General features: G+C 44.4%; 1 protein-coding gene and 1 long non-coding RNA gene across 4 annotated transcripts in view; one reads left to right on the top strand and one right to left on the bottom strand.

Moving 5' to 3' along the window:
- Positions 1–2,121: 2,121 nt before the first annotated feature.
- Positions 2,122–12,299, top strand: LOC129784934 (uncharacterized). The gene is made up of 2 exons (XR_008748227.1): positions 2,122–2,292; positions 3,538–12,299. It is a non-coding gene; the product is annotated as an uncharacterized LOC129784934 (long non-coding RNA).
- Positions 10,458–13,195, bottom strand: part of EGLN1 (egl-9 family hypoxia inducible factor 1) — a 35,240-nt gene continuing 32,502 nt past the window's right edge. For 2 of the 3 annotated variants that reach the window (XM_055811206.1, XM_055811204.1), the window contains one exon: positions 10,458–13,193. In XM_055811206.1, coding sequence (XP_055667181.1) covers positions 13,190–13,193 — 4 coding nt within the window. In that variant the 3' untranslated portion in view covers positions 10,458–13,189. The remainder of the gene's footprint in view (positions 13,194–13,195) is intronic. The other variant, XM_055811203.1, reaches the window with a different exon arrangement.

Genomic DNA, 13,195 nt, shown 5'->3' with positions numbered 1-13,195 from the left:
TTATTAACAGGTCATGGCCTTGTTTTTCGAGGTATGTTACTGTGAATGCTGTTTCTGTAAGTTTTTGTTCTTGAATACAGTGTCCTTCCCACAGTTACAACAATGACTACCAGTATATTTTTAAAATGGACCAGTACATTTGGGTGAAAGGTGAGAAATTTTGTCTTCTCTATCAGTTGACTTTGTCCTGAGTGAGTTTAGGTACTGTCTGTGACAACACAAACAGATGTGATTCACTGATCTGTGAAATAAGTTGCCTGATCGAGAACGTAAGAAACAGGATAATATACCTCATTTCTGAGACAAATGGGATATGGGCAAGGTCAAATGTGCGCGTGCTGTTTGTGACCAGATTGTTGTGCAAACTGAGGGCAAAACCAATCCCATTCTGTGGTGACCTACTGGAATTGCTCAGAATGATTCGGATGATATTTAGGTAGTTTAACCTATAGAAGTGAGGGTTACTTGGCTGTTTCATCATTATAATAAAAGGCTGCTCTTTGATTGCCTTGAAACTGTTATCAGGCAAGGAATCTTGAAGATAAACATTTCCATAAAGTAAAAAAAAAACAACTTGAAAATATTTATCTAAGAAGGTTTTGTAATACTTGATGAGTTCTGATGAAAGAGTGGAAAGTAGAGTTTTCCTTTGGGCTAAGAAAAATGAGTTTGTCTTGCAAGAAGATACGTAGTAGCAGTGTGCTTTATAACATGTTTTAAAAGTGATAATGTGCATTCCTTTACCATCTCCAGTAGTCCAACCACTGTTTGTTTTCACTTGGGATATCTAGGTCGTGTGGGAAATGTATTCTTACAGCAAGTCCAACCCTAATGCCTGTGCCTAAGCTGAGAGCAGGCTATTTATGTCTCCGTGGAAGTACATTACTGAGGCAGGGCAGGTGCTGCTGCTCGGACTGTAGGAATTAGTTACCTGAGCCGCCTTTCTAGGAACGTTTCGCAAGAGAACAACTACATGTTCATTTGGAACAGGCTGTTCTATCTGCCACTGGATCGGTGTTAGTAATAAAGCATACGAGGTAATAATATTTCATGAAATCAAAGGCTAGAGAGGGCTTAGTTGTAACTGGGTAACTCGTGAATAATTCCTGAAATGCAAAGTAGCTGTTGAAGCTTCTCTTGCTGCAGCAGTAGGATGTGCTATGGAGTAAATGGCTTGTAAGGGTTTACTTCTTCCTCGTGTTCTTCTAGAGTCCCTTGGTTCTGTGGTATTTTCCGTGCACACAGCATCCCTATACATCCTTAAAGTAAAGCAAGTTCCACTGTACTGAAGGGTAACAGCGAGAAAGAAGGAAGGGTGAGTTTCTGAGAAAAGGTGAGACGGACATCTCTTCTGAAGCAGCTGGAGCAATTCGTGGCGATGATGGGATGGTGCAGACTGCTCTGGCTGGAGAATGCCAGGAAACTGCCCCTACAGCTGTTTGCTTCAGCACTGCTCGATCCGCTCGGCCTCGAACGCGGTGTCTGTGCATCAGCTGTCGCATTTCGCCACCTTGAATGGAAAGGCCACTAAAAGTTCCCACCTTCTGTGGTTACATCTGACCTCTCTTCCCCTACGAGCATGTGATTGTTGCTGCCAGACCCAGCCGTGACAGCAGTGAGACAGCCACTCTCCAGCGCCTGCGCCTTACCTGCTCACCAGCATCCGTGAATTTCACACTCCAAACTAAAATACCCAAGTTCTTACTTGCATTTGGATTATTGCCGCTGTTGGAGTCTTGAGTTTAAAGAAACAACTGTTCGCATATGACCATAAAGACTCTACGTTAAATTACCCTTCAAATGTGGTTTATGGGTACAGAGGCTGTGAAAGAGGTTTGTGTTTCGGTATGCGTGAAAATACACTCTGTGCGTTTTCCTGTACTTGTGTATATGGAAAAAAAATACCAAGGCACCAGGCGGGGTGGAGCTTTGGGATTCTCCCACAGGCCATTAGGTGGCAATGCTTGCACTTAAGGAATACTTATTTCTTCCTCTTCCCAACCTGTGCAGGGAAGGAACAGAAAGTCCAGAATTAGCCGGCTGGTATCCCCCCCCAGGGCCGCGCTCCGGGCTGAAGGTGGATCAGCGGGAACACTGATGGACCACAGGCAGGGTAAAGGAGGGGGAGTGGAGGGGTGCGGGGGCAGGGCTGCCACTAGCTGGGATGCAAAGTCAGTTTACAAGGAACTAACGGGGTTTTCTGTGTTTCTTTCAGCTTTGCGGCAAGAGGGACTTAGAAGAGGAGGCAGTAGTTCCTTTTTCTAGACCAAGGCTCAGTGAATAACCCAAAAGGTATCGTTTTGTCATCTACACCTACCGCACCGCTTGCATCCATTGTGTGAAAAATTGTTTTTCTGTCACTGCTTGGCATCAGCCCAGCTCTGCAAGAGAGGCAGGACAGAGCTGTAGGAAGTCAGAGTGGGCTGTAAACCGCAAAACTTCACTCCTGCGCCTCGGCTAAGCTGGGGAGCGGGAGCGGTGTGACAGGCCGAGGGATGGATAGCTGCTCTCGGTGTGACAGCTAAAAGGGAGATGGCCATGGCCTTAATCCCTCCGTTCCCTTTTAGCTGCTGCCAGGCCAGGCTGCTTTAAGACTGGATTAAGAAGGTGCAGCACCTTGGCCTGAATAGCTCGCCCTGTCTCAGGCCCATCCATCCCCTATCGTTCGCATCGCTGCATCTGCTCTTTTGGCTTAATAAATCTTAGACCTGACGTTTCATAAACCGCATAACAATGTTTGGAGGAGCAAAAACCAACAAGCCAAATATTTGGCTCCCCTATTGCTTAATTTAGAAGTGGCAAATACTTTATCTTTTTCTTTAAATGACATCAACCTTTGGACCATAATTTCTGTGTTGGCTGCAAGTGCTTTCCCTTCAGGGAGCTGTCACTGGTTGCACAGAAGGTCTGGGGTGAGCTGTGGGCTAGAGCTCAGTGAAGTCCCCGTGTCTGAGCTGTAGGAATATGGTTTAGTTGGGGTTTGTAATTCTAGTAGCTTCATTTGGCAACTTACTGACGGGAGGAACAGCCATGGAGCCTCTCTGCTCTTACTCTGCTTCCTCCCCACTGCTTTGCTCCCCTGCCTTTGCCTTCCCACTGACCACCCTGGTCTCTCCCCAGAGGCATCCCAGTAATTACCTGCTTTCTTCCCAGGAGGCTCCGCTCGGTGGGTGTGCTGCCACCCATTTGTAAGTGGGTTTTGATTGACCAGGAGAGCGTGTGTTGCGTTTTGAGAAAGGCATGAAGCAAAAAAAGCCAGGCACATGCTTTCTGGGGGGGAGGTGCCCACCTGCAGACGCTGGTGCAGCCCCTGCAGCACTTGCCCACAGCCAGTGCACGGTGAGACGCAGGCTGCCCTGAGGAAGCACTGGCCGCTTTGTTCAAGGGCAGCACTTCTCAGAAGCAAGAAATAATTCAACCAGAGCAGTTTGGTTTTTTTACCAATTCAAATGCCCCTTCGTTTTGAGCACTGCATACCAAGTCCAGTGGTTTTGGCCTGTTTAACGTGTAACCCAGCACACACTTTCTATTTTACAGGCATTACTCCCAAGACCCAGGGGCTGTGCTATCCATAGAGCACAGCACATCTTACACTGGCTGTTTTTCAACCAACAGCAAGGCGAACTTCCTGATGTGACAGAACCACGCAATTTGGTACAGGCTGCTCCAGATAACGCAGTGGTAGAAGGATACGATACAAAATCAGGGCTGTTCTGGCAGATGGCAAACAAACGCATCCAAAGGGAAGAGTCATCCTGAGGATAAACACCCCAGGGACTTCAGAGAAGATGGCACCTGCACCAGGTGGGGTATGGAAAGCTGCGAGTAAGGGACTTCAGTCTTAAATCTGCTGTCTTCTGCAGGATATGTTGCTAAGAATCGAGTTATTCCTTTGATTTGCATTTAGCAATACCTCTAAGAAATAACTTCATTACAGTGAGGGTGGTCGAACACAGGAACAGGTTGCCTGGAGATGTTGTGGAGCCTCCATCCTTGAAGACACTCAAACCCCAAAGGTCCTGGGCAGCCATCTCTGGGTGACCTTGCTCAAGGGCAGGGAAGCTGGACCAGACCACCTCTGGGAACCCCTTCCCACCACCATGGGTTTCTGCCTAACAACCCCACGAACACATCAGGACAGAGTGAAATTACAGCAGAGGGCAGTTAAGATCCATCTGCCTCCCCTTGCGCTGGCCCAGCCCAGGAGTGCTCGCACCACCTCTTACCATCAACTTGTTTCCAGCTGTGCATTTCTTCCTCACCCTGGAAGGTTTGGCAAGGGCAGCTCTCATCACTGCCACCACCCAGACCGTGTCCTTGAGGGGTGTGTTCCCCATCCCATGCATCAGAGACTGGGGGACTTCGGGCAGGAGCTAGGGCCATGCTACAGTACAAAGGGAGAAGACAGGCAGGAGGATGCCCTGCCACGATGGCTGGAGGAGCAGGTAGCTGGGTCACCACCTCCTCCAGCCTGCCCTGGAAAGGCAGGTTTTAACTGCTGCTTCCTTGCCAAGCCACAGTGGGGGCAGGGGGGGTCGGGATTATCAGCCCTGCAGATGGCATGAATTAAAGCTCAGACGTAATTAACTCTGAATGTACCTACAAGAAACCTAGAAGGCAGGAAAAGCATCTGATGACAGGAAAGGGGAGGTATTTCAGGCACTGCAAAACCCTAAGAGACTACTCAAGCTAGCTGGCAACGTTTCCCAGGGGATCTGGCAGAGTTAAGGGGACACCACCTAAGAGGTGTTCCTGCTAACGTCTGGGCTGGTGCTCGGGTCTCGAAATTTGTTAAGCCAACTCAAAGCAGCAGCCTTGCTGGAGGCACAGGAAGCAACATGAAGTTATCTTTGTCGTCATATCCTATATCCTTATTTTCTGCTGTTGAAATCTGGCAGTTTTGCCAAAGCAGACACCCATCTCAAGTGGTGCCACACCTGTGGAGCTGTTTGCAAGGCACTATGGACACAAGCGTCCCCTGAAGGAATGAGACCTCAGTTTGGAGGAAAACACTGACAAGTTGCCTTGATGCAGCCTTCCTCTTAATCCCTTTACAGGCCCCAGGGCTGTTCCCTTTCCCACGTCCCTCCTGCAGCGGGGCACCCCCGCAGCACAGCACCGCTCTGCACCCTCAGCACCAGAGCCACGCATTGGGTCACAGCCAGCCCGTGCCCACCCTGCAGCAGGTCCTGAGGGCAACACTGCCTTAACTTCTTCAGGGAGAGGGGTTGGAGGCCTCTGCTGTTGGACAAGCATCCTCACCCAGCTCCGAGTTGTTAAATGACGGGTCCGGCCCAGCCCCGAGCGTATTTTCACCTGTGGCTGTGGATTTGTGTCAAAGTGATACCATTTTCAGGAGACTGACAAGGAGGTGTCGTGTTTGTGAATCCTGCGCTGGTTTCCAGTCTCCTTGCATCTTTCCCTTTTCTTTCTTCAACAGAAAAACTACCCAAGCCTGGCGTGAAGCTGCTCCTGGGTGGTGCCAGCGTGGTTAGTTACACTGACTCGGGGCCAGCTGAAGGGCACGTCCCATGAGCTGCCACGGTTCAGCTGTGTCATGTATAATCCCGTCACCCCTGCCAAAAGAGGAGGAGCACCCTCAGCAATTCAAGATCAGTTTGCTTCCCCGAGACAGTCAGCAGCTTGTCACACTGAGCTTCTGCCAAGCAGCACCAGCTCAGGGCAGGCGGCAGCAGCCAGAGGCCACCACGCTGGCCATGGCTTGCTTGGCTGCTCCCCTCCAGGCATTTCTTGCAACTCTCAGCCAAGGGCTCAGGTAGCAGCATCCCACCTGGAAAGGCAGGCACCGGGCTGCTGCCAGCCTTTGCCTCGGAGCAAGAATTCCAAACATTTTCTTGAGCCAAGTATTTTATAATTTAATCCAATGCTCACACCAGGGTATAGCACCAAAGCGGGCTGACAGCACTGGGGGAGCCCACTGGCAGGGCACGAACGCGTGGGGTTAGCAAGGGGCAGGAGAGGAACAGGAATGGCAGGGGAAGTGTCAGGCAGGGCAGTAGCAGAGCTGTCTCTCTCAGTGCATTCTCGCACAAGGAAAAGAGAAAATTTGCAAACCCATGGCAAGCCCTGGAGGTGTACCCAACCACCTCTCACCTCACCTGCTCCATCCCTGCACTGGTAGATGTTTAATCATACATAAACCTGCCTCCCGAGCATCTAAACAAGAGCTTACACCATCGTACTCAACAGCAAAAAAAGCCTCCCAACCAACCAAAACACACATCTTTTGATAGCTACGAGTTCAAATAACTTCTTTGTGCAGCACAACATCCTCCACCTAAAATAGAGCGATTTGTCTCTTTGTCATCTCCGGGACACCAACGACGTTTTTCTGCCCGGACAGACGTCTTATCCTGGTGATGGCACCAGGGGGACCCAGCCACTCGCCCTTGCCCTCCGCTGGCCCTGGAAGCAGGCTGGCAGCACTCCCGCATCCCTGTGCCTGCAGTGCTCCAGCATCCCTGCCTCTCCCACAACAAGGACCACACAGCACCCCCTGCATCCTACTGTTTTCCTGGCTTCAGAAGCCTAATTTTTACCGTAAAATAAATACATGCTCTCCCTGGTTATGTCATTGAATAACACTGCATGGTTATAAAGTTGCAGCAACTGTTATCTACACGTGTTTCCTATTTGTGCTATTTTAAAGGTGTTTTTTTTTAAAAAAAAAACACCTAAACTTGTCATAGTGCAGGTGGGGAAAAATAAAAGTAAGCAAAGTAGTTCAGAAGTTGCTACCTACATCCCATTGAAAAGTTTAACATATAACAAAAATTTAGGACCACAGAGTTAACACAGCTTTTGCTTGTTCATTAAAATATGACTGCAGAACACATGCCCCGCACCATATCACTTACTGTTATGTCGTGGCTGGGGAAGGGGAAGCGAAGGGAAAATAAACATGCCCAGTGTGACAGCTCAAACCTTGCTCTTTGCTTCAGGAACATCATCAACTGGACTCTAATCTCAGAAAACAGATTCTGTTATTACCCATGGTCCTGATTGCCAAACATTAGTGTTCACAGTCACATTTTCCTTAGAGAAATATTTTCTCATTGATGTCCAAAGAGGCTGCCAAGTGCTGAAATAAAAAAAGAGTTCTTCTGAAATATCTTTCAGTTCCAGTAACTGAATGCTGCACTCACCAACAGCCAAGACTCTCCTTTTCAGGTTTAGGGGTGGTGGTAGCTAGTTTGTTGCTAGCTAGTGGTTTGGTGGGTTTTTTTGACACGTTCATTCCCATCATCACTGTATGGAAAAACTTTCCAAGATTGCAACAGCAATTAATCAAGCTCCAAAATTCTAGTTTCCTTGTTCTAACAACACTGCACCAGCTACTAAAAAGAAAATTAACTCTATCCCAGATGAAACCAGGACAGAGCTGCAACCATGTCTTCTGCTATAATGCAATCTTTATTAATAGCTTTATAAATCTTGCTTACATACAATAATGTAAGCAGGATACCTGCCTTAAGATAGTTCTGCTCGTTTCTTTGCTTGACTTTTTGTTTGACCCTTGCTTTCTTCAGGCAGTGAAATACTAGCTCACAACCCAATACAGTATTTAGATACTAAGCTTCCTGATTGGGAGTAGGAGTCAAATCTCTGCGTTTTAGTTATTCCAGTTTCTTCTTTTATTTAAAAGCAAAAATAAAATTGAACCACACCAGTCCTTCAAATGAGCCCAGGTCAGGAACCGGTTCCACCCTAGCAAACCACACTGACAGGCCCACAAGGAGCACTGGATCCACACGGCGAATATTTATAGAGATGAAATTTTACTTCCCATCTCCAACAGCATTTGAAAGAAATAATGGGTTTCTGGTTTAGACACTGCCCTGAAATAGCCTGTCAGCTGTGTGTGACACTGACAGGTTGTTGGTCCATCAGTGTGCTTTACATCCCTCCCCACCCTGATGCCAGGCATGCCCTGCAAACTTTTAGCCATGTGAAGGTGCTGGTACTGGGTTTATAGGCTAAAAGAGCCAGTCACCTTTTCCAGCATTTATCACCATGTTATATGTAAGGTAGTTACAGTAAATTCCCCAGAAGAACCCATAAACCATTGCCAAGATAAGTTTAATCCCAAGCTGCATATTTATTAAGAAGGGGGGAAAAAAATCCCCAAAGTCCAACAAATTACAGCTGGAAGACAGACAAGGAAACCAGCTCCTCGTTGAAGCAAAAAGTTAGGAACGTCTCATCTTCAGAGGTAAAAATAGGCTATTTTGCAACACGCATCCATGAAGAGAAAGGATGGGCAGGATGCATCAACTGTCTTTCCTGAGGCAAACACATTGTGTATTCTTCCTCCTCACACTTTGTGTTCCTCCCCAAAGCAGACACCTACGGTGGATTTTTACTTGGCACATCCTGTGTGTCTTATACACACCCCATACGTGTTTTATCTTGGTCTCTTGGCCATCAGCCTCTTCCCATCCTACTTCACCGCTTCTGTTCAACTCCTCCCTGTCCTGCTAAGGACTTGAGTCTATCCCCACTGGGTCGGTGTCTTGCATCTCATCTGCCCTGCCCTTTCAGTTTTAGGGCCAACTCAGGCCCTGGCTCATCCGTTTGGAAGCTGTGGGCTTTCCCCTCCCCATTTCGGAAAGGGATAAATGTGCTGTATATTCACTCAACTTCAAAGATTTGGGGAAAAGATTGATGGCACTAAGTGGTAGCAAAAGTCAAGAGAGCAAATTCGCTGGAACTGGTTTTGTCTGGCAGGACAGAGGACCTTGAACCTGCTTCTGTCAGCTGCTGTCCACACCCACCAGACAGGGTCAGGCAACTTGGATTTAGCAGACGTTCCAAAGTGAACACAGCTCCTGCAGCAGTGTAACAGCACAAACAGACTTCAATGCATTTGCAGTAATTGCTTTACATTCAAGCTTTACTTTACATTGACAGAAAAGCTGGGTATTTTGTATGAAAGCTGATGATGGGAGACCCAAGTTTCTGCAGCTCCATACACCACCACCACATCAATTAAAAAAAAAAAAAAAAAAAAAGCTGATGACATCCAAATCCAGTTAAGTCCCATGAACTTCTTCAAAGTCTTTGCTGCTCGGTACTCATAAATTCCCACTAGGTATTTGCAAGCATGTGCAGCTGTGTATCTGCATGCCTGCAGGCAGGGTACACACGCTAGGCTTCCAGGGTTTCGAGACTCTAAGCTTGCTATTGTCACAGCACATTTTTTTTTTCCTCCCCTCCTCTTTAAAGCATTCAGCAAGCACAGAAATGGTACTTTCCAGTCTGATTATACTTAGCAGGATGACTTAGCAACGTGATCTTTCCACTCCTGACCTTCAAATGGTCAGCACAACCAGATGTTTTATTTAAGACAGAGGCTGTCAGCCAGCTTCCCCTCAGATTTGCAAGCCTCTTTCTTTCGAGAAACACCCAAGACAGACTTCATCTTTCCCTGGTGCAGTATTTGCCTTTACTATGCAAAACAATCCCCCTGCATATCGCGCTCAACAATGTGATAATTAAAAAAAAAAAAAAAAAAATCAGGTCTACACAGGAGGGTTACAAGTGCTAGAAAGGCTGCTTCCTTGTTCCATGTAAAACAAAGACAGGGAAGAGGCTATTTCAAGAGAACACGTAAGAAGCAGGGAAAAAGCCTCAAAGCACTTTGGGATCAGCTCAGTGCTGCTGCACTTAGGTTTCAGCCTCACACAGTGGCAAGAACCATCACCTCAGAGCAGAACTGAGCACGACAAGTACCCAAGCTCCATGAAAGGTGCACTAAGGCTGGCAGACTAATCCGAAGATCCAGGTAATTCCTCCTGAACCAGCACAAGACAGCAAGCAACGCAGCAGGAGCTTCACAAGAGTTATAGCAATGACAGGAGCACAGCCAGCCAGATGTTCCCTTGATAACCATACAGTCATTACCAAGCTCATCAAAAAGATTATGGAAATTGTGTGGCACCTTGTATGGGTTGGCATCTGTAGACTCTACCATTTTTCTGCCATCTTCAAAGGGCTCATAATTCATTGGGACCCATGTAAAACTGAAGAGCTACTGTTAGACTTTACAAATCCTGTTTGAAAAAGACTTTCATTTTCCACCTCACATACCTGTCACAGTGGTGAAAAAACCAGAGCTGCCTCTATGTCCATCATCACTCTTCAGCCAGCCTAAACTTGGTGATGTTTTTGAGGGAGAAAGTAATCAGGAAAATGATCACACCCAGGCAACTGTAGGGAGTCTCAATTTAAAAAAAAAAAAAAGACACAAAAAAGCCCAAAACCAAACCCAAACCAGATCCTACTCAGAGCAGAAATAGCTCTGATAAAAAAAAAACCCAAATCCAAAAAAATCCACCCCACCCACACAAACCACATGCCCCTTTTATCAGGGGGCATTTATAAATTAGTTGGCTACAGAGCAGTTTTAAAAGTTACAAAGATTACAAACAACCACATCGTTTTCAAGAACCTTTATACATCATCTTTTTTAATTAGATTAGCTTTACAAGCAACTTGAGAGCTCTTTCATAATGAACACTGCTTTTCAAATTACACAACTTTATAGGCAACCTGTAAACGAATCCTGAATTTCTTTGCCTGCTATAGATAAAGGTCTCATATTTCACAGCCAGCTAACATCATGAATAAAAATAGCATTATGAAGCTTTATCTTTAACCAGGACTAGACACATACAGATCATAAGACAGTTTAAAAAATAGTTTTAAAACAAGGACCTGCTTGGTGATGCTCAAGACTGAATATTCAACTGATGTGAAATGAATGGTTCCTAAAGGACATGGAAGAAATGGCTGACCTGATTTGTTGACCCTATTGTAATGACTTACATGGAGTGAAAAAATAAGCACTTTTTAAACCTGTCTGGCAAGCACAAACCTACAGTGTGATTAGAATTTGATACGCCGTGGAACTGCAAAAGTTTGAATTACACAGGGGCTAAGATGAGTTTAAAGGCTTATGCTTACATTTCTAGAACAAAACCAACCAAACCTCCATTAAAGCAGTACTAAAGAAGATGAAGTAGAAGAGGTGGCTTTTTTGCTTGTTTCACTGGTAGCCTAAATGCACTGCAGACCAGACAGTAATGAAGATTTGCACTCCTTGGCCAGGTTGGCAGAGGCACTTACAGTAAAGGTATCCTGTCTGTTTTTCTGGGAAGAAAAGAGGAAAGAGGAAGAGAACTGTAAAGGGCAAGAACTTAGTAAAAAAAAAAAAGGAAAAGCAAAATCAAAACAAAACTGGGAATTCTGTTGGTTCTCCTAAATGATATACCAATACTGAATTTTTCCCTCTTCTGTCAGTTTGTTACTAAACAATTAGCTTTTTCATGTTTTACATGAACAATAGTAATCTTTTTAATAAAAAATTACTGAGCTTTCCATAGAAAAGGTCTCTAATTGAATACAAACTATACAGATGTTAAAATTGTCACAAGTTGTAATACATACAGAAATATTTCTGTACACTCACATTGTTTTGGCTAAGTAAGGAAGTAAGGGACAGATAGAAAACTGCAGCAGGGAAGCTGATCAACACTCAAACTCCTGTAAATATGAACATAGTTTGCTTTTGTTTTCTTAAGCTTTTAAAGCTCAGGGAAAAAAAAAAAAAAAAAAGAAGAAGAAAAAAAATCACTGTCCAAAACATCAATTTCTTAAAAATAAGAATATCAAAGTTTCTGCACATCTCACTTTTATTCTGTGATGTCCCCTCTCCGTGATAAAATGAAAACAATGTAAAAGAAAGTAAATGATTTCTTACTAAATATATACCTCAGTACTGATCAAAGGGCAGTGCCTCTTTGGGGAAATCCTTCAGCACAGTGAAAACCTAAAGATGTGTTGCACAAGGAGCCTACAGTGATGCACTTCAGCTTCAGTGTGCTGACCATCTCCTTGATACTATATAACAGATCAAGGCGTCAACTTACAGACTGCATGGGACATCAACATTTGAAAATAATAAAAAAAAAAGTTAATTTTAGATATTCTATTAACTTACACACAAAGGAAAGGGGGGTGGCAAGTATTCTTTAGAAAAGGGAGAATGCTCAAAAATTTCTGTCAAGTACGTAAGGAGGTTCTGGGTACCTCTAATAGCCTAGGAAAGCCCTTGTATATTCTTGTAACTTGATGGTATTTACCAGGTCCCCAAAGCCAATGATAGCAACCGATAGTGTCAAGTTCACTTAGTGCCAGTCACTTAAAAAAAACAAACCAAAAAAACAAACAGACAAAAAACCCCTAAAACAAAAAACCAAACAAAGAAAAAAACCAAAGAAGAGACAGAAACTTCCCCTCTGTGGACTCAACATACAAAACCACAAATGAATGTTACTAATAGCGAGATACTGATTTGCTTCTGTTAATAAGGTTCAAGAGGACATAGTCAAAAAAACAATACAGCAGCAATCTTTAAAAGTTAAGATTAGTGTGAGATATGATATAAAACAATCAGGTCTTTAGCTGGTAATTAAAGTGCTCCTTTTCTGACTTAAGGTGTAAAGAAATTAAAGTGATTATCAGTTACTGGCAACCCTTACTTTAAATTAGGTCTTTCATGGCAGAGGAGAACAGTATGAACAGTTTTACAAAAATAGATCCATGTTATTTTGGAGAATACTGTAAATTTTTTTCTTTTTTCCTTTTTTTTCAGTTTTTCTTTTTTTTTTTTTTTTTTTTTTTTAAGACTCAATTTTGATAAACTGTACCTGGTCATACAAAAATTACCCAAAATTCAAACTTTTACCATATAAAAAAAGGGAGAGATGAACTGGATTCAGCTGGATGACAGGTCTGGCAAAATATAAGGATGGGCAAATTCTATGTAGGGCACTTATTTATGTCCAGATGCATATGCTGTTTCTTACTGATTGCTTATCTTCTTCACATAAGCAGTCACAGGCCTGGAGTCACAATCACATAGTACAATGCTTCAGCAGTCAAAGAACCTTCTATTTGATGCAACATTGAAACACTGTTTGCTTCTTTATTAAAATGTTGGTTTGTTGTTGATTTTCCTTTATCTTGTTATTCACATTCAAAAGTTAATAGATAGCATCAAGATTTATCAGGGAGAACAGCAAGGGGAGTTGCTAAATCAAAGGCTTATAAAACGTCTTTCCCAACTGAGTCAGAAGGTTTATTAAGTTCAACCCTCACACCTTTTTCACCT

Source organism: Falco peregrinus, chromosome 7 (assembly GCF_023634155.1).
Source record: "Falco peregrinus isolate bFalPer1 chromosome 7, bFalPer1.pri, whole genome shotgun sequence".
Classification (NCBI taxonomy): Eukaryota; Metazoa; Chordata; class Aves; order Falconiformes; family Falconidae; genus Falco; species Falco peregrinus.
This window is presented reverse-complemented; position numbering and strand designations above follow the sequence as displayed.